Source organism: Phaethon aethereus (assembly GCF_964289735.1).
Source record: "Phaethon aethereus genome assembly, chromosome: 1".
Classification (NCBI taxonomy): domain Eukaryota; kingdom Metazoa; phylum Chordata; class Aves; order Phaethontiformes; family Phaethontidae; genus Phaethon; species Phaethon aethereus.
Genome location: NC_138575.1, coordinates 17,632,933 through 17,657,459, shown reverse-complemented (window position 1 = coordinate 17,657,459; position 24,527 = coordinate 17,632,933). Strand labels below are relative to the sequence as shown.

At 43.1% G+C, this 24,527-nt stretch overlaps 1 protein-coding gene across 1 annotated transcript in view; it reads left to right on the top strand.

Moving 5' to 3' along the window:
* Positions 1–24,527, top strand: part of CELSR1 (cadherin EGF LAG seven-pass G-type receptor 1) — a gene marked incomplete at both ends in the record, with an annotated part of 172,064 nt that overhangs the window by 62,856 nt on the left and 84,681 nt on the right. The window contains one exon of the mRNA XM_082011073.1: positions 9,259–9,897. Coding sequence (XP_081867199.1) covers positions 9,259–9,897 — 639 coding nt within the window. The remainder of the gene's footprint in view (positions 1–9,258; positions 9,898–24,527) is intronic.

The following is a 24,527-nucleotide window of genomic DNA, read 5'->3' as shown; positions in this document are numbered from 1 at the left end:
CTTTTTTCATTGTTCCCTCCTTTGTTTTCCAGTCAAGATAGCAAACCTGAACTCTGTCCAGCGGGAAGCGTCCCTGTGATTTCACTGTGGGTCGCAGCAAGGAGCAGAGTGTTATCACCAGGCAAAAGGAATATGGAGACTTTTAAAAAAATAAATGTGGCGGATTTCGTTTTGCTGACACTGTTTTGAAAGGATCCCTTTGAGGTTACTAATACGCAGCACAGGTGCAAAGACTGAGGCAGAGAAGCTATTCCTCATCGCTGCTCCCGGTTTTGAAACTCCCAGGCCCCCACCGCAATTCTTCCCACCCCCCTTGCCATCCCCAAAATAGTTTTCATCCACTCCTGCTTTGAAACTGCAGGGAGAGATTTGAGCCGAGCCCTGGCTTGCCTGGGGAAGTTCTTACTTTAATCAGACTGAGTGAGTAAAAATGTTTGCAGGGGATGCGTAGCTATGAGGAGAATGGAGGCTTTTGTGGGGACCCGTCGGTTGCTCCCCCGGCAGCACGGCCAGGCACCCCGAGCAGGGGCTCTCTCTTTTGAAGTGGGGTTACTGACGTAAAAGCGTGTCTCATGGTAAACACACTGCTGCTGTCTTACTCGGTACAAAATACGTCATTGACTTGAAGACCAGGCCCTGAATGGAGGAGGTTAACGCTGCGGCGTCGCATGACTGCAGTTTGGTTTGTCCGGTGTTTTCACGGATGCTTAAGAAACCTGTTTCAAGTCCTGTATACAGCTGGTTGCAGCTGGGAAGGTAGAGATGCCCATGAATAGCCCTTTGGCTGTGGGGTGAGTGGGTGACTGGGCTCAGGCTTTGTGCACCCCGACGCTCGTCGGCTTCTGCCGCTGCCCGGCAGTGCCGGGTCCAAGCCACCGCGGCCACCCCTGCGGTGCCCTGCGAGATGTGGCCGCAGGCAACGCAAGCCTGCTGGGAAGCCGTCCTTTAGCTACGGACATTTAGCTATGCATTTAATTAGAATGAAAATGTAAATGATATTAGAACTCTCCCTTTAAAGTTCAGAGAGGCTTAAAAATTGTCACAGTAATTAGGCAGTAGTTTTGATTATACATGAAATGAGATCAAGCTTTATGGGAGGTGGCAGAGCCCCCAGCAAGTCAGTCTGTGACTCTATCTGGTGTAGCGATCTGGAGTAGGGTTTTTCGTCTGAACAGGTCTGATGAGTGCCGTAAGATGTGCAGTCTCCGTGGACGTTAGCATGAAATGCAAACCCACCTCTTCAGCTGGGGTTTAATGCTGCATGGCAGCTTGTGTGCCAGCCGTGGAGCGGCAGCGGGGTGGGCTCCAGGGCCGTGCACCCCTCAGCAGGGCCTGTGCAGCCGGGAGCTGGTGATGCCGGGCAAGGAGCTGGCCCGAGCCGCAACCCTGGGGCAGGCTCAGATCTGCTGCCGAGCATGGCTGGGCAGAGGAGTCTTGCCAGTCCTTGCTAGCAAGGAAAACCAGCTGAGGTACACGGAGATGTGCAGAGCCTGGGAAGGAAAATCAGTTTGCATTTTAGCTAGCAGGGAAATCTCCTTGTCATTAAAATGGTCTGGAAGGAGCTGGTTATGAGCTGGTTATTAGCGTGCTCACGCTGTCTTCCCACATATTGCACTTCTCTCTTAAGTATCCTTCATCCTTGTGCTTTCCGCTCAAGACAGCGACTTGTTTCCACGTGCCCGCCTTGCCGCTGCTGCATCCCTGCCCGCATGTCACCCCCCCAGCAGTTACAGCCCCTGTGCACCAGGTACCTGAACAGCAAGAGGCGATGCTGCAGGAGGGTGTTGGGGGAAGTCAGGCATCTTTTCAGCCTCACTGCAATCAGAATTCAAGAGTGCTTATTCCTGCCAGAAGATCCTTCTTGCCTTGCTTCCCAACCTCTGAAAATATTCCCCCAGACTAGTGTTATCAGCTGAATTAACATTGCAGAATTCTCAGATTGCAGGTGCTGGTTTCAGAAAAACTAATGACAATCTTGTACAATGTTGAGCAATCCAATTAGCATCAATTTGTTCTTAATCCCCTGTTCAAGCTGCAAACTAAAATATGTTTTTTTCTTTTCAGTATTGTGTACAAAGTAAATAATCCCGAACAGCACAGGCTACATTAAAAATAATGATGCCAAAATTAATTTGTTTTTTTTCTCTCAAACATGTTGGGAGTTTGCAGTTGCTTTATGCACAGTTTCTCCTCCCACAGCTTGTTTTTTTTTAACTGTCTAACGTAGCTGGTGCTGCTATGGCTTCTGCCAACGGGACCATGGAGTGAGAGCTGCCGCGAGTCGCAAGCCCCCAAGCCCCACTGGCCACCTTCCCCAGGTGTCCCAGCTACCCATCTCTGTCAGGATGAAGAGATGGCTCATCTTGCGAAGTCTGGAAGTTTGACTTGAAGTGTTTTTAAGAGTGTCTGCGGCCTGCGAGCATTAGAGGTGACTTTGCCTGGAAGTGTCTGGACAGACTTGTCGGGATCCTTTGCTTGCACGGACCCCGACATCATTTCACGAGTGCGGATGCGGCTAACACGTCCATGGGGCAGTGCAGTGGCAAGGCACCAGCTGGCATTGCCACAACCCAGGTGCATCCCCTCTGTGTCCTGGGTGGGCCGGGGCAGACCCCTGGGGTGCCGCAGCGAGACAGTGCTGAAGGCAGTGTGGTTAATGCTGACTTAGGGAGAGCTGGTCGCTGTTGCAGTCATATGTAGGCACTCACTATGTGCCAGTGTGGACCATCACCTGTCCTCTGGTAATCTTCCAGCCTTGGACTAGTTCACCTCAGACACCTTCTTTTCCCCTCAAAGACATATTTTCCTCAGGACACTCCCCTCTCTTGTAGCTCAGAGCCCCCATTGCCGGTGTGCTTGCATACCCCGTGTGGCTCAGCTGCGTTCTGTTTTATCTTCCTGGCCCTTCCCGGAAATTTAGAGATGTGGAGATACAGATTCAGACACCTGGTTTTGGGAAAACCCTTGGAACCTTTACAGCTTGTGCTGTGCCGTCCATGTTGCATGTTTCTGCTGTCTGCATGCTTGCCCTGCTCATCCCTCGTCTTTTGCTTTCTGCTCTCGCTGTCTTGATTTTCAAGCCTCAGCCTCTTCCTGGGCAGACTGTTGCTCTTGCCGGGTCAGGAGAGAAGCTCTGCGCGAGTGCACTGGCAGAGGCTCAGGGAATTGGGCTCTAGGCCCGATTTTGGCTGGGAGCAAAGCCCACTGAAGTCAATGGGACTCTTCCTGTTGACGTAATGGTCTTTGGAGCAGACCTGGGCTTCGACATTCTTCAGAGCTGTGGTTCCAACGTGAAACTTTGGCACTGTGTGAATAACAGATAATTATTTTTATATATCCTTTCCAAAGCCCACAACTTGTGTTGGCAGTCAGTGCTCCTAAACACGCAGAGCTGAGACTGGCAGCCTGAAATGAAGGGACAAAAGCAGTAACATAAGCTTCTTGTGGCCAAGGGGAATTTTTTCCATGTCACTTCACCCAACGTGGTATAAAGAAGGAATTGCTCATCAGCAGCATTTCCAATCCCAGAGCTGGAGGCTAGAAGGCTTTGACAGAATCCATTAGTGCCTGTCTAAGAAATGATAGGATGTTATACACAATATGTTTATATTTTTCCAAAGGGAAGCGATGGAGAATATTTCTCATGGATGTTACTTTTCTGTTATTGCACCATTTAGTATCACTTTTCTCTAGCAAAAGAGAAATTTGTACTTTCATCTGTTCCTACCACAAAACAGGGTAAAAACTGCTTAGGGATGCCAGGTGAACATTTGGCACTGCCCATCGCTCTGGCCTGTTGGAGAGCTAAGGCCAACACTAGCCCCCACGTCCTTTGCCCGGGTGCCCTGAAGGCACTCAGACTGGGGTCACATCCACAGTTCCCATCCTGAAACACCTCTCCAGTGAGGCTGCTTGCTACATGGGAATACCCTGAGGTAGGGTCTCTGTAAATTCACGATTATTTTCATTTTCCTTCCTGGTAATGTTTTCTCTTGTTTCGGCAAAGTATCTTACTTGGGTTCCCACCCGCCATTTTCTGTGCAGTTTACTTTTATCTGCACTATAACCTGCTGAACTTTGCCATAATGTAGAAAAAATTTTAAGGAGTTTGTCTTACGGCTGCTCATAGACTTCTTATTTCTACTCCTAGAAGTGAAGCTTTGTAGAGTCTACAGCAGTGGCTTGGAAGGGACAATATTAATACACTGATATTTTATGCATTTTAAAACTGTTTCCTTGGTGGTGGAAGTGCACATGCCAGGAAGGGACTCTGCACTACAAGACTTTTCTGAGGCAAACTGAAGCTTAGCGCAGGACTATGCATCTCATTTTTAGGGTCATCTGCTGATTTTTTACTGCTGGTTGCACGGCAAAAAGCATGGTTTGGCTTCCAGCTCCTCTCAGGCAGGCAAGTATTGCCTATGGTCTCCATTGCTGTGAGCTGGTGCTACTTACATGCTACTGCCACCCAAGCAGTGGAGAGGACGCTGGAAGTATGGCATCCTCATCATTAAATCAAGGCTTAGTACTGGACTAGGTGTGTATTAACTCCCATATGTAAAGACATGGCTGGAAGCAATGGGGGATGGAGGTTTGATCATTGAAAGGCGTGTTACCAAGCGATGGCTGATACCCATGGGCATGCCTGCTTCTCGTGAGCTGGGAAGAGCAAGAGGTTATATATTCTGTGTTTTGCTAGCTAAGGAGTTTGCATGGCTGTCGTAAACTCTGACATCTGTTATTTCCAGATGCATTACAAAGCATAATTACAATAAATGTGGGTTGGGATATCTGTGAAAGAAAGCTCTGAATCTAAAGTATTTATATAAAATATGCACCTTTCATAATTAGCCCTAAGCCCTTTGTACGTAATAAGCCCAAAAAGTGTTAATTATTTTATTTCTGCCAACTTAAAAACAAACAAAAGAACCTTTCTGGGTAGGTGCTGCCATTGCCAAATATGCATTTCAGTTAAACTTTGCTGTGTTTACATTTCTAGATAATAACATTCTTTGGTTTATGGACTGCCAGCAGATAGATAGCTAGGATTAAAGTCTAAGAGTTGATTGGATTTGTTGTAAAGTAAAGGTGATCATGAAACAATGACTATTTAATCAATTCTTAGTTATTCGTGTATTTTAGAGAGGTTCAAGCTTTTGTCAACCTTACTGTCTTCTCTTTTCTTTGTAATGCGTCAGGATATGTGGTTGCTATTAAATCTTTTCATTAATTTGATGGAGGATGAAAATGAGCAGTTCTGTTTTTAAGGAGCCTATTCAACAATGACAATGACACAAAAGACAACAGTCTGCTTTGATTTCTACCTTCTGGAGATTTCTTTTGTAGAAAGCATACATAAAATAATTCTGCTGGATATAAATTCAGTGTGCAGAGACTGTGTTTGTAATGAACACCTCTTCTCCTGTGTGCCTACTCGGCCATCCAAAATACTCTTTGTCCATTCACTGATGTGTTAGGCATTAAGAGTCTTTTATTTTAATCTTCCCACCTTGTTTTTGATAAACTTGGCTGCAACAGCTTTGGAAAGAACCTTTTATGATTTGTTCAGGATATTTATGTTGCCTTCATTACCCCAGTATCTCAGCATTTCAGCATCTGCACCCACTACTCCACAATGTACATGTGAGTGCCATTATCCCCACTTTACAGAAAAGAAACTCAAGGACAGAGTGACAAAAACTATTGGTACAAGGGTTTTAGGATGGATCAAATCCTATCTTCCTCCTTGGTCCATCTTGCATTTCCCTTTTCTCAGGCTGACCGGGTGGCAGTGGCTTGGGCTGCTACAATCCAGGCAGTCCGCTCCAGCCACTCTTAGCAGGATGCTACGAGTCCCATCTGCCAGCATGGCTCGTTGTTTTTAGAGCTCCTTCAGGAAGACATCCTGCATCCAGCCACTTTGTTGAAGCCAAGCAGATGATGGCTGTGAGAACCGGTGACAGCTGAGCCTTGGATGCTTGTATGTATTCATCTGTGCAAAGGTCTGCTCCAAAGAGTAAAGTGTAGCCAGAGTTTCTCCTGTGTAGCATCACTTGAAGGGTGTTTCACACCCCTGACTGAAGCCATCTTGCATCTGCGAAAACACGATAGGGACTTTTTATAGCTGTGTCATAAGACCTTTGAAAAATCAAATTGTCAGAGCCTTTTTAGCAGAATAACAGATTGGTTGTGTGTATGTTGGATAGCTGCATATGGTAGGCATGTCAGAGAATGAAAGACCATAAAGTATTACCACTCCATAAAATAGTACTTCCTAATAGTATTTTTCTGACATTTCTGGCAGTAAACATTTGAAACTTTCATGGGGTGTTTCACTTGCGAATCTCAAAACACATGCATTATTGTGTATTTAGGGCTTAATTCAATTCCCAATAAAGACGAGGACAAAATTTCCGCTTTCTTTATTGTACTTTTTCCAGCCCTCAAAGTGAATTTTGTCTGTTGAAAGTAGAATAGATACTAATTTGGTCCCATAAAACCACAGATTGTTTCAACTTTCCACAAATTTCTGAATGAATAGATGATCGGATCCTGTGATGCTGCTCTCAGACTCGCTGGTGGTATGAAAGAGGCGGTTGTCCAGCTGGCGATATAGCCGTGCCACTCTTTTGTTGCCTATAGTACACATGCTCAGCTCCTTTTTACTCTCTCTTTATTTTAATGCTCTGCAACAGAGCTGCACAAAGTCGAATTGGCTTTTAAAACACGACTTCATTTTGCAGCTATACGTCTGTGCCTGGTTTTCTTTTGTGCTGTCTGCGGAACAAGGAGGCTGTGTGGTATCTGACACGGGGCTTTTTCCAGTGATTTATTAATTGTGTCAGAATAGCCGTTGTGAATGCTGGGAAGCTCTTGCATATCGTGACAGTTGATATTGATTATGACAGTTTGTAGACTCTAGTGCGTTGTCAGACAGTGGATTGTATTTTGTCTTCTTACTATACATACCATAGGCTATAGATCATGGTGTTTTCTTAAGAAAAGGACCCATTGTCCATCATTCTTGCTGGTATGAGAGAACTTCTGTAGTGTATTGTGCAACAAATAGCAAAATAGTTCAAGCACCCTATGGGACAGGCAGGCAAATGTCAATTGCTTTAGGAAAAAAAAAAAAAGTGAATAGTTTGTTCTGCTTCTGGCCTTTCAGGGGAATGAGCCCTGCAGTTGACAGAAGTGGGTAAACTAGTCTGAGGATGTCATTTATGAAAATACGGTGCATCTTGTATTGTCTGTTGGCCAGAAATCCACAGACCATGTAGGAGGAGAAGAGGTTGCAATGAGGATTTTGGCTACCCATCATTTTTAAAGGTTGCTTTGGGTCTTGGTAGAGGCTGAAACTACGTGTTTCTAGAGTGAGGCTGAGGAAGAGACAGCCAGCATGGCTTTACCAAGGGCAAGTCCTGCCTGACCAACCTAGTGGCCTTCTGTGATGGAGTGACCACGTCAGTGGACAAGGGAAGAGCTATGGATGTCATCTGTCTGAACTTCTGTAAGGCCTTTGACACAGTAGCACACAGGCAAAAAGATTTTTCTATTTGTCTAAAAGCTGCTTCAGTGTGAAAAAAAAGTCAACAGCTGAGCTTTTACAGATAACCTGGTCAGGAGGACGGAGTCAAAAGCCATTTGGGTAATTATGATGCCCTAATTTACTGTATTGATACTATATTAGTGAAGGGAAATCTTCCAACAATACTTTTCTTTTTAAAACAAAACAGAATGAACAGGAAAGGAGCCATTCTGATTCTTCTGTTCTTGAAAGACCTGTAAGAGACCATAACGGGTCATAAACTTTCACTTTGAGATAGTAAACCTTAGGAAAATGACCTTTATCAATCCGTGCTATTAGAATTTTGATCTTACACTGGGTTTAGATTGATTCAGTTGCAGTTTTTGCTGCAATTTTACATTGATGTGATTCAAAACCCATTTCTGCACCTACCTTATGGTTTAATTGAAGTAAATGTAATAGCAGGTCACTTGTGAAACAATTATTTCTGGGATACTTTGGGCCAAGAGCACTGAGCTGGGACCTAGGGGAACTGGATTCAGTTCTTAACCCCCCAGTGGGCCTGATATTGGCCACTCAGACCAGTTCATGTCTTTCATGAGATGAAGTCACCCCCATTTCTGATTGTTTATTCACACTGTGAGATCTCTGAGGGGGAACATTTCCTATCAGAAGCCAGTCTTGATCTATCCTGGGATTTCTAGATGCTTCTGTAATACTAACCATATTTTCTGTAATGTGATCTGTATTTTCTTGATGAGTACTTAATGTTAGCAAGCAGTCAGAATTAAACTAAGTGGTTTGGTTTCAGTGATGATGCAACTTCCCATTCCATGCTCACATTGAATTTGGATTAATTATAGCACTGTGTCATAATTATGTTTCATAATGATAGAATGCTCTAGAGTTTGTACATTCACAGTACTACTGTAAGCCTCAGGGTGTACTGAGATTTTACAGTGGCATCTCTCAGTCCAGTGTCAGATATTAGTGCTATATTTATCTCTTTATGGGTTTTATTGCAGAACATCCACAGCAATATCAGAAATGCTTTAAAGGAAGGATAAAATGGAAGAGTTTTTAAATGTCTGCTTTTTGCTACAGATGTATTTTATTTGATTTTTTTTTTCCTATTTTTCATAAAGTATTTTGAAGTTACACATGAGGAATGAAGAAGTTCAGGTGTTCAGATGTGAAGACTTGTTGCCTTAGGTGACTTTTATCTAAAGCTCTGGTCACAATTCGCTGTCTGTGTATAGTTCTGGCTCCTGAAGCCTGAGACCATGCCTGGAGAAAATAATTTTGGTGGTGTGCTGTGAAAAGCAACAGCTTCCCAGCACCAGTTGTAGACTAGCAGTGCCTTGTATGAAGATCCATTCAGTCACTGTCATGAGAGGCTCCTTCACCTTGGCCATCCTGGGGCTCTCAGGCTGTCCGTTTGCTCACTAGCCCTTGCCAGTTGTTCGCCTGGGATGTGTTCTCCAGGTGTTCTGGGCTCTTCAAAATGTCTCTGGTCCTTTGAGTTGCAATCCTTATGAGATTTTGTTTTGTTTTCCTGAGTAAAGGCAATGGTAATCACTGCAGAAGGTGGATGCATTGCTCTCTCCCATCGCAGTGCCCTGAAATGCCTCACAGGTCTGTTTTATTTTCAGGAGACTGCAGGATCTTCCTTGTTCATAGGTTGAAGCCTGTTCTCTGACGTCGCTGTTATCTTTCTCTCTTCCTTTCAGATGGTGTCCACAGTGTCACAGCAGTCTGCACCCTGCGCGTCACCATCATCACAGATGACATGCTCACCAATAGCATCACGGTGCGACTGGAGAACATGTCCCAGGAGAGGTTCCTTTCTCCTCTCCTGTCCCTGTTCGTGGAGGGGGTGGCGACAGTGCTCTCTACCACCAAGGACGGCATCTTCGTTTTCAACATACAGAATGACACAGACGTCAGCTCTAATATTCTGAATGTGACTTTCTCGGCTTTGCTTCCCGGTGGCACTCGAAATAAGTTCTTCCCCTCTGAGGACCTGCAGGAGCAGATCTACCTCAACAGGACCTTGCTGACCATGATTTCCACGCAGAGGGTGCTCCCCTTCGATGACAACATCTGCTTGCGCGAGCCTTGTGAGAACTACATGAAGTGTGTCTCTGTCCTGAAGTTCGACAGCTCAGCCCCATTCATCAGCTCCAACACTGTCCTGTTCCGCCCCATCCACCCCATCAACGGGCTGCGGTGCCGATGCCCCCCGGGCTTCACAGGCGACTACTGCGAGACGGAGATTGACCTCTGCTACTCCAACCCCTGCGGGAGCAACGGGCTATGCCGGAGCCGAGAAGGGGGCTATACTTGTGAATGCTATGAGGACTACACTGGTATGTGTTTATCTTATCTTTGACCCATGATTTATACGTTAGACCATAAGCCAGGGCAGCTCTGTGTCAAGCTGACATTGCTGACATTCTTAGTCAAAGGGAGAAAAACTCCTGGTGCTGCCTTCTGGTCGGGAGAAGGCTTGTGAGTGTCACACATCACTTAGGGTAAGTCCTGTGTCACTTAGGGTAGGTCCTGTGCCTTAGTACACAGGTGATGGAAGGAACCGTGCGTTGCTCCAGGCCATGCAGGAGGCCAACAGCTGCTGAAGCAACTCACATTGTGCGAATCTCTTCTCAAAATGCTTTATGCAAACTTACTTCTTTTATCTGGAAGGAAAAAGGTGGGACATATCCCCTGGTTCGTGGGTTGCCTGTTAACGCCTTCCTGGCCCCTCAGCAGTCCCCTCGTACCATGGTATAGTAGGGCTGTGCAGCCTCGGTAGGAGGCTGTCAAGTCTTGGTTTTCAGCAAGCACAGAGCATGAGGATGGTTCACAGTCCCAAGAAACTGCAGTAATACACATTTATGGAAAGTTCTGAAAGTCAGCTTCAGTTTGTATATGTCCAGATAAATTCCAGAAGGACATAGCTGCTTCCAGGCCTGTCTCCAACAGCCTGCTGAGGAACGTACTTTGCCTCATCATGGACTTGACAGCTAATAAAGATCAAAGTGCTGCTTCTCAAATGCTCCTGAGAAGTCATGGAAGAATATTAGCTGAGTGTTTTCTGGTGCTTCAGTAAAGTCAGTGGGATTATTTATGTATTTGAAATTGCACACGCAGTTAAGCGTTCTGCACTGATGTGCTGCCGGCTGTAATTTATGCTGATGGCTCAGCAATGTCTTCTGTGACCCTCACAAACAAGGGGTGAAGCAGAGGGGGCTGTTCCCAATTCTGCCTCTCACTGCTGAAGTTATAAAAAATTAAAAACATAAATTATTTAAGTCTCCATGTAAAAAAAATCTAGATGATGTGTATGCCTACTGGGCTAGATCCAGCCCTCTAGGTCAAAGGGTTGTCCTTCACTTTCTGTGCCTTTTGGCTCAGGGCTGTAATGAAAAACACATCGGTGGAAGGAGCCAGGAGTCAGTGGCAGGGACACGGCAGCAGCAAGTGAGCTGGGCTTTCTCCAGCAAGGGAGACAGGATATGCTCCCCGAGATCAGAGCCGGGCTTAGGGCAGCAGTACCTTCCTGAGGAGATGCAGACAAACTTTTTGCCTGACCGGTGAAACCCTGAATAGAGCTGTGAGACAGTTGGGATATTTAGTCTTTGCTAAGGAGTGGTTTTCCTGCCAGACTTCTCATGAATGACTTTCACAGTAAAATACATTACGAAGTCTATTATCCATTACATAGAGCAAATGCAAAATACGTGCAGCACTGGGCATCACAAAATAGATTTTATGACCAGTTAATTTCATTTAACATGTTTATATACTATTATACTGTAAAAAGGAATGGTTAGAAGTAGCAAGTTTCATTAAACAAAGATATGTATATAAATAGAATTAATTCATCTGTGTCTCAGGTTTTGAAATGACATGCATTCCTGCATCACATTTTAAAGGTCTCTTGCTAGAAATCTTCGGAAAAAAAGGCTAAGTATACTTTAAAAATTAAAGAGAATAATCTTATATTAATAATTGATAACATACTTAATAATTAACGCTGTAGTCAGAACAGACACGGTACATATTTAGAGGAGAGGCACCATATTATACATACACAAAGAAAGATTTGATCTGTAACTGTATTTTCAGTGCATAGTTGTTGAGTTAAAAATTAACTGTCCCACTGCCAAGATATTAAAGTGATCGGAAGTTAAAGAGTGAGCACTGCTTATAGCCTTGCCATCTTTAGGTTTCAGAGTTAACGATGCTTTGGTGAAACACTTTATTCTTCAGAAGGGCAGTTGGGGTTGTGTTTGCAGTCAGGTTGGCCAGGGGAAAACCCACCCAACCATGATCAAGAGGGCTCTGGAATCCCTTATCCTGTAAATTAATACAAATATTATTGAATATTTCTGTTTTCTTGCTGAATGAAAGCACTAGAAATTTAGTGTGTACTCTGTGGTTGGTTTGTGTTACATTAGTGCCTTTAGGCTCCATGTTGCATGAGAATGTTTTTTACATCTAACCTGACACACTTACCCACATATGTTGGTCATTAGTTGGATGATTTTCATCCCCTTTCCAGAATGAGGTGGAAAATGTTATCAACAAGTAATCTATCACCAGAAATATTTTATGAAGATGCATTGTTGAATCTTGTCCCAATCTCACTTAAGAACTTTTATTTTACTTATTTTTGTCCTTTCTTTAAATACCTTCATATCCATTTGCAAATTTAATTTATGTCTATTAATCATAATACTGTGTTTTCTGCTTGTATATAAATATTTATTGTTTAAAATGATCCAGATTTTATATCTATTTAATATTTAAACAGCATAGGTTGGTTTCAATAGCAGCAGTGTATATTGGCACACGAACTGCAGCCATCATAAATCGAATGAGCAGAGAATTGCTAAGACTGATAGTTGGGAGATTCTGGTATTACTGAAATGTTACCACAGTATTAACTCAGTGTAGTAACATACCAGTATAAGGTAATTATGAATCTTTGAATTAATTGTAAAAGATGAAATGTGAATGGTAATAGTCAATGAAATGCAGCCTGCTCTGGGAGCTCTCATGTTTCTATTTCCCAATTAAGAGCCTACACAGAAAAATAATTATAAGAAAATACTAAGATCTGTCATCTCTCTGGGGAGATAAGCTGCAACTCGATGAGAAATCACTAGACAATCATGACCCTGCATCTATCTGACTGGTCACTTGTTAAAAATATAGCATTTATTTCCTGTAGAAGATAATTATGTCCTATCTTAATCAGATGGAATTTCCTCCCGTTTTTCCACCCTGCTTTGAAGCCCTCCATTTGTTTTGATGTAATTGTTAGTCATTTATACATGATGAAAGTTTCTCTGTCTTCAGGAGTCTTCTGTTACGGGCACAAAGGTAAACTGAGCTTCTGCAAGGTACTTCTGAAACCTGATTACTGGCTCGTTTGGGGTGATTTAGAATTAGCTTCACTTCCTGTGACGTAAAGACGTGAGTGAAGAAGGACATACATTTTTAATCATGTCTTTTTCAGAATAGTGACCCCTTTAACTTCTTTTCTTTACGTACAAATTAGTGTAGAGAAGTGAACAATGTACACACTAACAATCGTGCCATTGATGGCAGGGAGCTATGTGCATGGCTAAAGGGTTAAAGGATGTCATTTAATTTAAGCAAACAAATTTAATGAACTTGAACACTGTGGAAAGCCTGTGTAGTTATTCCGGCTTTATTTCATGTATCTTTGAGTGCTGCAGAAGCAGATGAGATGAACTGTTGGTAAGGGTTTGGACAGAGGTGGCATTGCCTGTACTTCCCAGGGACAAACCCTTGAAGAGCAAATGCGTCGTGTCATCCACACTGGTTTTGGAGGCATGGTTGCCACAGCGATTCCTGAATGAGCTGTACTTCCAGCCCCATCCTGATGCCTCCTGTAGGACATAACCGCTGCGGCCATAAGTCTCCCCTTTCTGGGTGTGACTTCCCACGATTCCTGCCCTGCTGTGAGCACGTGCCATCGCTGGGTCCTCCCGCAGCTCTTGCCACAGTTCAGTGCCTGCGGTCCTTCTGCTCAGCGGCTGTCACGACCATTCTCCTCTGCGGTCATGCTCCCAAAAAGTGAAATGTAATTGTCACAGAACAAAAGCACCCCAAGGGGAAAAAAAAACCAACTTCTGAAATAAGGAAGAGATTCCACGTTCCCACAGTTCTCCTATGCACAGGGCATTCTCTCTGCCTCCTTTGCTGCCTAACCCTAAGGAAGGAGCAATTTCTACAGAAAAAGACCATCAGAGAATTTCCCATATCCTCTGCATCTCTCCTTCGATTTCACTTCAGAGAGGGGAGAAATCTTAAGTGGTTGTAAATCTTCTAGTAATCAAATACAGCAGTTAGAGGTCTTTTACGTCTTACTCATTTTTGCTCCTAATTTATTTTTGTGATACCATATTGACATGAGGAATCATGATACCTAACTTGGCCACCATGAATTCTGACTTCATGTCATGAGAAGGTAATTGTAGCTGTTTTCACAGCATCGTGCCAGAATTCCCTATTCATATTGTTTAGTAAGTTCTCAGTGTTTGGCTCTTGCAAACGTATAGCAGTAAAAGTAAATGTGAAGATTTGCTTCTGTGTTATCTTTACTTATATTCGTTCTTTAGATAGTAATTTCCCACCTTAGTCTGATACCAGATCCTTGTTTTTCAGGCCAGAGAGGTTTATTTGGGCGAATTTCACCTTCCAAGTAGAGAAATCTGGCAACCAGGGTAGCTGTAATGAGTGTTTTATCTTGGGCGAGAGGGTCTGAAATTCCACTCTCAGTTACACTTCTGCAGCTCTGCCGGAGCGGTGGGATCGCAGGTGTGTAACAGCCAAAATCCTGCGCAGCAAACCTTCACTTAATTTCTTCATGTTCCTTACTGCATCTTTAACTCATTTTTAGCTTATGAAAGGCCATGGTTTTGCAATGGCAAGGCTGAACAAAGATTATCCTCACAGGGTTGTGGGGCTTTGCCAGCACTTTCAAACATCTGTGACCAAGTTTGTCTTTGACACCAAACAAGAAATTCTGTCATTCCCAAACACTCCCCTAAATGCAGGGATATTGTCTACAGTATGGGACGATATTGTGGGTCATCTCTCCGATACCTCATTCAAATGCTAAGGTGATGCAGTAAAGGCACTAAAATATTTTGTATCGTTGCTGCCTTAACAGTGTCCTAGGTCTTCCAAGTTATGCTGCTGGATTCCAGGTGCGTTTATATAATAAACATACAAAAACAGTGGCAAGGTCTAATACTGTTAAAAACAGTATACTAATTTTCAAGAGCTTAATTACAGCTATTAGGGTGCTGGGTGATTTGCACCATTTTGAGAATTTAAAGGGCTGTGTCCTTTCCCATTTGCAAAGCTCTTAACAGTTTTTTGTGCAGGGAAAGTCGCGTGCTGACGATCAGTGTTCTAATAACAGCTTCCGTTGTGTCTTGGTGCCTCAGAGGAGAATACCTGGTTGTCTTTCCTTGCGGTTTCTGTATGGCAATACCGTGAGAAAGCTTGTATAGGGTGGTTGCATCCCAGTGAAGGTCTGTATAACACTGCAGGTCTAGAATTTTTGCTTCTTTTTCAGCAGTGCTATGCCATGCTGTTGTTTTGATGTTTGTAGTGAAACTAAGTGTTCATAACTGCAACACAATTTCCCTTTGATTGCTGTGGATCTGTCGCTCTCTGCAGCTGAGATAAGGTTTTCACATCCGATGGAGACAGAAATGATCATTTGCTTATAGAACCTTCCTTACTATTAGTACTCCTTAATTTTGTTCTCTGCACAGATGTCCCAGCACAGTCTTTTCCATCAATGTTCAACTTTCTCTGTCTCATCAGCCTGATATTTGGAAAGCCCTCTTCTGCCTTTATTGAATAAGCAGACATCCCCATTGGTGTAGACGTGGCAAGCTTGTCCCTGTGGTTGGCAGCAGTTGCATACGGATGGGTACCTCTGTTTCCTCCCAGCCTGTGGTCCCTTCCAAGCCCCAGAGGCTTGCAGCACTTGGGCAGCTGGCAAGGACCCTGTAAGCAGTCCAGTGGATGGTCCAGAAGCAGAACTGAACTCCTCCAAACATTTTTCAAAACATGACAGGTGCAAAAGCTGGAAAAGCCTAACATTTTCTCTTTTTATGATCTTCACCACTCAGCTATGTACTGTGAGATATAGCGTCTCATAAATTTTACTCTCAATGCTTTGAAGTTTCCCCATATGACTATTACATTTACCCATGCCAAAAAGCAGCGAACCCCAGATGTCATCTCATGAGCTGACTTGATATCTAAACATATAAGGAGCCGACACAAACTATACTTTGCAATTAGTAAAGGTATGGATAATAAGTCTTCCATTGGCTCTTGGGCAGTGCATGCTGTATTTGAAGAGCACAGCAGTCAACTGTGATATTTACTTCCCTTTCTCTCCTTTTATCACACTGTCCATTTTGTGTCATGAATACCTGAAAATACGTATTCATTTTAGATATGCAGATTAAGAGGTATCACCTGGCAAAATTCTTGCTTTTGGGTCTGTATATATTGTCAGAGAACTGTAACTTCAAATCATTACAAGCTGTACATGTACAAAACACTTTTCATCTAAGGATTGCTATGGACTCTGCAAAAGTTATTAACAGCAAAGGAAGCCTCTGAGACACCCTTTTAGCAAGAGGGTGTTGTCCCCCTCAGCAAAGGGGTAGGAAGCTGAGGTAGAGCATCTTCATCTCTTCCAGGTCACATAAAAGCAGTCAGTGGCAAGTCCAGAGCAGCTGAGGCAGCTCTTCTGCACCAGTCCTGGGCTGCCCGCGGCTGGAAACCTGATGGGCATCCCCATGAAAGACATTTCTTTCCTGGCACAGACTCTCAGCAGAAGCTTGTGTGCCCATTCGCCCACTGTGTTTAACTCAGAGGTGCATGTTAAAATGGGTCCTTGCTTGGTTTTGTGGCAAGGCTCACGGCTAATGCGTGCAGGGATGGGGCAGCGTGCCTTATGGCTGGACCCAAGTGATGCTGGGTTGGACCTAAGGCTATGGCCCAGATAGCACAACCACATGACTGCTTGCTCCAGAAGATAACTGAAACAATAAAAACAGAGTAAAGTTACATTTTAATATAACACAATCAAAAGCTGAAGTCTGTTACACTTTTAAATGTTGTCATGTTTCTGTTGATTATATTCCTGTCCATGTCGCCAGGTGTCTGGAGATGAATGTTGGAAGTCTGGAGTTTATATCAGATTCACAGGGCTCACTGAAGAGGTCTACCACTTCTGTAGGTAGATTTTTATCTGGAAGATATGTCTTTCAGCTAATCTTCAACCTATACTCACTTGTCAGGATGCAAAAAGCCTTTTCTAATTGGATTACTGTGGTGTATCTGTTGACAGTTTAATTCTCAAATGGTGTAAATGGCCGGCAGCCTTCACATCCATCTGCTATGCCTTTTCCTAAACCCAAGCAAAGAGTTTTATCGCATTACTCTCATCCTGATATGTATAAACTAGGTACTGTTTAAAGTTTGAAAGTTTTCCTGGTCATGTACAAACCCTCCCTTGCCCCCCGCCCCGAGATGCTGCACGTGGGATGATCTTTGATTCAGCTGAACTGCTGCAAGTGCCGGGGGTTCGGATGCCTCTTCTGGAGCCTCGCCTCTTATCCTCCTTGCCTGTGGAAATACTTGCACTGATCAAAGTCCTTTGCTGTCATGTGGAAACCTAGCTACAGACTTAATGTTGTGTTTGTTCTTTTTAATTAGTTTTAGAGCGGTTTGACAAGACTTCTCTTTTTACAAGGCGCTCCCACAGTGCTTTGTAAAAGCAAGCAGCAGATCACGCACCAGTTATAATCACTTAGCCCTGGCTTCAGAAGCTACCTTAGAAATTCATCACTAATATACTTACGAATTCAACTCTTCCAAACAGTTCAGAGTCTAGTAAATCCTCCTTACTGATTACAGCTTATCTTCTTTTGCTTCTCCTTGAGATAGCTGTGTGGCTGGCCTGTTCTTCTCTTCATTTACACACTCCCCTTATTCGTCACCTGCAGAGTTTATCATTGATGATTTTACACATTCTTTCCCATAGTTGATAATTTCAAGTAGCATATAGCTAAAATTCAGTGTCCAAAGAACTTGGGCAATAACCAAGTTTGAGGATGGTTCCATGCTTACAATTCCATTTTTACACCTACTTGCTATTATGTCTGTTAGATTACGTTAAAATACGAGGAGAAGGTAGGTTCCTAATTGCCGGCTGTATGGTTTGAAGTCAAGGAGCATGCAGACATGAGAGGCCTGCAAGTGCACACTGTGGCATGACAGCATTGCTGCTGTTGAACAAGTGCTGCCGCGGCTCTTCTACAATAGAGGCGTTTAATATCAAGCCCTGATGGCCAGGTATAATCACAAGATCATGGGATGGTTTGAGTTGGAAGGGACCTTTGAAGATTATCTAGTCCAACCCCCCTGCCATGGCTAACATTGGCTTCAGTCTCTTTCATTAAAGTCAAATCTTGTTAAATCCCTGATGTGAAAATAACGCATTTGGCCCTGAAGCCGTGCCAAGCTAAGCTCATGTTTGCTGTCGGGCAGGTGGGTTTATGTAAGCAAAGCAAACTGCTGACCTGGCATGGGTGCCTGCCTACCTCTGGCACCTGACCTCTCCTTCGCACCTCTTGGCAAGAAAATGTCCTATGAGTATGACCTTATCGGTTAGTGGTGTTCAGTGGGGGAAAGATATGTATGGAGCACCTCGGGTTTCCTGTTGGCGTTCTGGTTAACAGCAAACCAGTCTAAATTTAGGATTCCCTTTGTTCTAGCGTATGTGAAATCTCTTTTATTGTCTTTAACCTGTTGTATATGTATTTCTTTTTGAATGATCTTGCTCCATCAATTTTCAGCAGTTTTTAGGTTCTTGACTTTTACTCCTGGTTTTATATTGATGGGATTTCTGTTACCACACCTATATGGGAGGTTTTTTGAAAACCTTTGTTATAATGCATTTGCTTATCTTCATTGGTATAACTAAAAAAAAGTGGAAGGTAGAGCATAATTACACAAAGTGGAGCTATTTGGTAGTATAATTTTATAGGAACATGTAAAACCCCTCCACTAGAGGGGTTTAGATGTAGCTAAATTCCCACACACTGTCATAACTGTGAACATATATATGCATTGCAGAACATTTATCTGAGAGAAACTACACACACTGAGGTTTGTTTTAATTAAAATATTTTAAATAGCAGTTTATTAAACAACGGCCAACTTCTCTGTGACCATAGTTTACAATTGTGTTTTTCTTAATTTAGCCAAGTTAAACTTTGTGTAACATAAGACTTGGGGTTTTTTTTCACAGTTTAATGATAGAAAGGTTAGCTGGATAAAATTGTAAGCCATACGAATGCGGTGTAATACACCCAAACATACACTTGCTAAGTGTCAAAATAGCCCATGTATTAGACTATCCTTTAAGTGGGATTTTTGCCAATGACTAGGTTGTCTTTTTCTCACTGAAAATAAATCAGATAGGGAAAAAGGAGAAGAGAAAAGGAGAAAAAAAAATAACTTGCCTTTAAGTTATTTGTGGAGAAGATAAAATCATAACGAGTTAGTATTTTTTCCAATATGGCTCATGTTCTGGAAAGCCCCTCACAATGTTCACAGCAGATCAGAGGTGAAGGCTAAAAAAAGAAATTCCAGGAAGGCTGGAATTAAATATTTTAGAACTTCCAAAACAAAAAAGAAATTTAACTGCCAAAGAACAAGGTAATGGGGCTTCTTGTCTCCTGGCTGCAAATGCAAAAACCCAGGAAGCCCCCTTACAATTCAGTAAGACTGAATTATAAAAAACATATGGGGCTTCTGTACATATTTATAATTCCCAAGTTAGACATTTTTATTTTCGTTAGTAGATAAACAACAGGAAGGTGGCAGAAAGGATAGTTGGGTGCAGAGATGAGGGTATCAGGATAATGTCTTGTTAGGGAGGAAAAAAGTATAAAGTAGTTTCTTGCGTGTCCTTTGTGTTATGATGATTGAAAGTTTTGACAGTTGAGCACCAGACTGAGGCACTTGGCCTTGAACATCAAGATAATTACAGTTCTGCAATACAGTTGTGCTGAGTATGGTGGGAACCGCAACTTCATTGTTGTTGCAAATGCTCTTTTGTTTAGAGCATCATGGTTCAGTGCCTGCATCCCAGTCCCTGCTCCTCCTGGCTGGGGCAGGTTTTGTTCTGCAACCCGCACTGTACGGTGCCCCCGAATCGCAGCTTCCCCAGCAGACATCGGCACGAATTTTTGGTTTCTAAAAACCAAGTTGAAGATACTTTACTTCAGGCTGTCTCTAAAATTCTCCATAGCTAAGCATATGAGAGTTATTACACAGCATTTTCCAATATAATAATTAAAAAACAGATTTTAATTAAATAGGGCCACCCAGCTTCAAGGGGTCGGCACACTGTTGTGCATGTTATAAGAAACATTATTATGAAGTTGAGTGTCTTATATTAGTAATGAAACACAATCTAGATGACACAGTGAAGTATATTAACTCAAACAATACAGTAATCATTTAAAGTGACTTTAAAATGTAACCATATTTTACAAAAAGGATGAATTTTAATCTACTAAACTGTTGTAACAAGAGGTAAGTACAAGTTGTGGAAGCTGACTGAATTAATTTTTTATGAGTCTGTTTAGATTTTTTTTAAAAAGCTAACTTTTTAATTTCTACCTGTTGTGCAGATTTAAAAATACAGTGATTTTGAGATTCTCTGTGTGAGTTGTGTGAGACATTACAATCACTTTTTCAAGAGTCATTAAGAAACAGTCAGTTTCCCTGATTAAGTTGCTTTTTTTTTTTTCAATTTATGTTTACCGACCTGTGTAGGGAATATCTTTGAGATTTAAGATTATGGGATTATCTTTTTAACCCGAATCCTTTTAATTTTACAAAGGGGCATTTTTTATTTTTTCAAAGTTTGCCCTCAGTGTGTAACAATGGAAATTTGATGAGCATCAGATTGGTTTTGCCAGTTCTATCTACTCGGTCATGCAAAACCTCTGAAACTCCTACAATCCACAATAAAGACAGTTATACGGTACTCTTAAGTATAACTTTCTTTTAACCTAATGCTTTTCATATAAAATAGAAATATAAAGCTCTGAAATCCTAGCCTCCTAAGATGTAATTACAATAGTAGGTTTACTTTAAGCATGTTTTTCAGTTGCTTTATTAATATTTTATGGCTTCTCTTCAATCATCCTCACTAATTGGCCATTATGCTGCTTTCCACCAGAGCTTCTGGGAACACCTAGGATGTTAAAGAGCATGATTTGGTTTGAGGTCTCCCTATTTCTGAATGCCATCATTTTTACCATAGTGTTGGATTGTGCAGAAGATGCAAGAGTGAGATTTTCCTATGAAAACGTCTAAATTGTGGAAAACACAAAATGCAGGCTGTCACCAGCCTTCCTTTAATGGAAGCGTGCAGAGTTAGCTGCTTGTGCAGTTAATCCCAGCAGGCTGCTGGGGACCAGGGCAGATGGTTTGTTCTGTGCTTTGTCTCTTGTTCTGAGCTGAAACATCAAGTCCGTAACAGCTACGCGGAGAAAATTAAATGGGATCTTAGTGGAATAAGGGGTGGACTCTTCTAAAGAAAACGGTGACGTTTACCATTGAAAGGGAGACCTTGATCTTCTTTTGCCCGTATGCCTGAGCCCTCTTCTTTCCTCCTCTCTTTCTGAGCTCGGTTATTTGCAGGTATGTTCCCTTTTTCAACTGCTTTAAGACATCAACTTGCTCAGAAATAAGCACTAGAGCTTTCAGCTTCCCTACAAATTTGGGAACTGGGAATTGCAGCCCTTTGGTGTCCTCCTGTGCAGAAAGCAGCTTACGGAAACCAGGCTGAAAGTGAGCGGGATGCCTGACAGTGCCTGGAAGCACGTCTGGTTTTCCAGCTCCTGGGTTCCTGTTGATAAAAGATGTTATTGCACACACACCCCTAACACAGCCACCACGCCTTGCTTGCTTTCCTCGTTCACGTAAATAGTTTAATATATTTTGAAAAGCCCGGTGTGAGGCCGCTATTGTCTGTGGAACAGCAGCCTTGGGGAACTAACGGTGCCAGTGGTGGCATTCAGTGCCCACTAAAATTGCAACTTTGCGTGATGAAGTAGTCTTTTTTGTCATCTGAGTCTATGTCATCTTTGTCACACCGACTCTATGAGTGCTTTTTCCTTCTCGCTTCTGCCCGTGGAAGGAGATGGGAACTAGGCATGGCAGCTGGTTCCCATGCTGAAGTGCCTGCAGGTGTGCCGGGATGCAAATACGGACCAGACTGCAAAGCTGTCCCGAAGGGAGCGTGTCCTGCAAGCCGCCCTGCCTGCTCCAGCCCGCGGTTCCCTCCCTGTGCTCCTCGAGTCACGCTCCTGGAGGTGAATCAAGGTACACGGAGAGCAGAGGGGAAAAAAAACAATCATCAGATGTGTATGTAGTAAAGGTAGAGGATGATTGTTTCTCTTAAAAATCAATGGAGGAAGGGATAGTTCTCTGTAAATGAATGTAAGTAGAGAATGCAGAGGTGTGTTTTGCTCTTACACCTCCAGGCTTCTCATTATTTTTAAGGTGGGATTTTTAGGAAGAGATTTATTCCAAGTGAGACATAATGCAAATTGCAGATACAATAGCATGATCTAATTTGGGTTTTATCTTTGACATCTACAGTAATGTTTTCCCCGTACTAAATACATCCAGAGATAAAGATTAGGCTTTTGAAGGGCACTGCTTCATTGCCATATCTTACCCCAAATCAGTGCAATTTGCATTATGATAAATTACATATAAACCTGCCACAGAACTCAACATAAACTGGAAATTTTGGTGTGTTTCTTTTTTCTCTTGTGTAGATTCGTGCTGTGTATAGTCCTGGGTAAGAGACAGAACGTAAAAAGGTCTCTTAAGGTTTAACTTACTTGTCAAATGCAGAGGGAGATGATGCCTTGTGAGGACACTGTATATTACAACAAATGGTTCAATAATTTACAGAGCTTCGAGAGAGTTGTAAAATCATCCAAGAGTAAAGATTAAGGCATTAAGAAATTAGCCATTGGATCCCATAGAGCAAAAATTGTTGGTAGGTAGCTGTGGCAGGCTGAAGGCATGGACGTTTTATTTCTTGTTCTCCTCCACCACATCTAACACATTCAAAAAAAAAGTGCTTTTTCTCAACTTTTCCTCAGAAGCCTGAATGTGATTATAGCCGTGCCATGCAAGCAGGGAGCGGGGAGAAGCCAGGCACATTGCGTGCACCTCTTTTTACTGTAGTGTCTGGCTCCTTGCTCATCAGAGTGCCATGGGGAAAAAAATCACAATACTTGTGATAAGCGCTGGTAGTGCTTCTGGGGCTCGTAGTGCTCCACAGCCTCATTGCTGGAAGGTGAACAGCGAGCTATCTGGTGTAGACAGAGTGGAAGCTTAATGACTGAGAATTTTTAATCCTCAACAAATACACGAGGAAGAGAGCACAGAAGGTATTAAAATCTCAGTCGCAACTTTTGTCTGTGCTCTGTTCCTGCCAGCACTGGTGGAAGTTACATGGCAGGACAAGGTCCATGGACCATTCAAACTGAGCATATATCATCTTGAGAACATGCTCGTAGTTTCTGGAATGCGCAGACTAATTCATTTTTCCAGCAGATGTGCCCCAAATATCACTAATCCTCCTCAGTATTGTTTCTTTTTTTCCCCAATTATTCCTTCTCATTGTAATGCAAAAACATAAAAAATCACAAATCATCCATCCATCCATCCACCCACCCCTGCAGGGTGTCTTTTGTTTTGCTTTGTTTTGTGACCAGGGAAGGGGAGGAGGCGAAGAGAAGAGGAACATCTTTGCTCATGCTGGTGCTGTGCGTAGGATCTTGGGCCTGATTTTGGAGCGGCGAGGGGCTGGGTACCGTTTCAGTGGCTGCTCTGCATGTATGGTGCATCAGCGGGCGCAGCCCCAGGCAGCTTGAGAGATGGAGACCGGAGCTTTCTCTCCTCTTGCTTTATTGTAAAATACAGTTTAGCTCAGTTGCTAGTGGGAAAGAGTCAGGAGGTGGGATGGGGACCTGGCCTTTCCCTTGCCTGCTTGGCCAGGGGAGTTTTTCATTGTGGTCCTCCTCTTCCCAGGAGCTTGCAGGACTCTGGAGCAGCCAGGGTGCAGATGCTGTCCCCAAGGACCCCGGTGGGAAGAAGAGCTGGGAAGGGTCAAATAGCATCTTCCTGTTGGGATGGGAGTGGGAATGGGAGCTCTCTCAGAGCAGCCAGTTTCAGTTGTGTGTTTTGGGCTAGAATTTGCCCACCAAGAGCTCTCATGTGTCCTGGGGCCAGCAGATGCCACCTGCAGCTTCAGAGGCAAATAAAAAGAAAATAAAAAGCCTCCCATGTTACTTATTTTGGAGCATCTCATGACTAAAGATCTCATGATCTTTATTTAGCCCAGTCTCATGATTTTTGGAAATCTGGTCTGTGAGTTATCAGGGATGCCTGGGGGGAACTTTGTGGAAGAAGGCACAGGGAATGGAGAAGGGTGATGGTAAAGGAGAGGGATGATATATAGCTGAGAAAGCACCAGTAGTTCTGCACCCTCTCTTTCCACCAGTTCAGAACTTAGTGCTCATGCCCGCAAGAAAATTAAACCAGATCCAGAGATAAAATAGTGATTTCCTAAGTATCTTACTATAGGATAATTTTCTATGTATTGCCTCAGAGAGCTACGTGGCAAGCGCTCTCTCTCTATATATATAGTGTGAGAGGAATGTTTTTGTTGTTATTGTGCTTAGTGCTTTAAATTCAGGTTATTCTCTTGCAAATACATCTTGTTAAATCTGGAACAGTTAGCAACTTAAATTACGAAGGACAGCTGTCATTACAAGTCAGCAGGATTAGTCCTGAACAGTGTGAGTGTGTATGTGTGGTGTGTGCT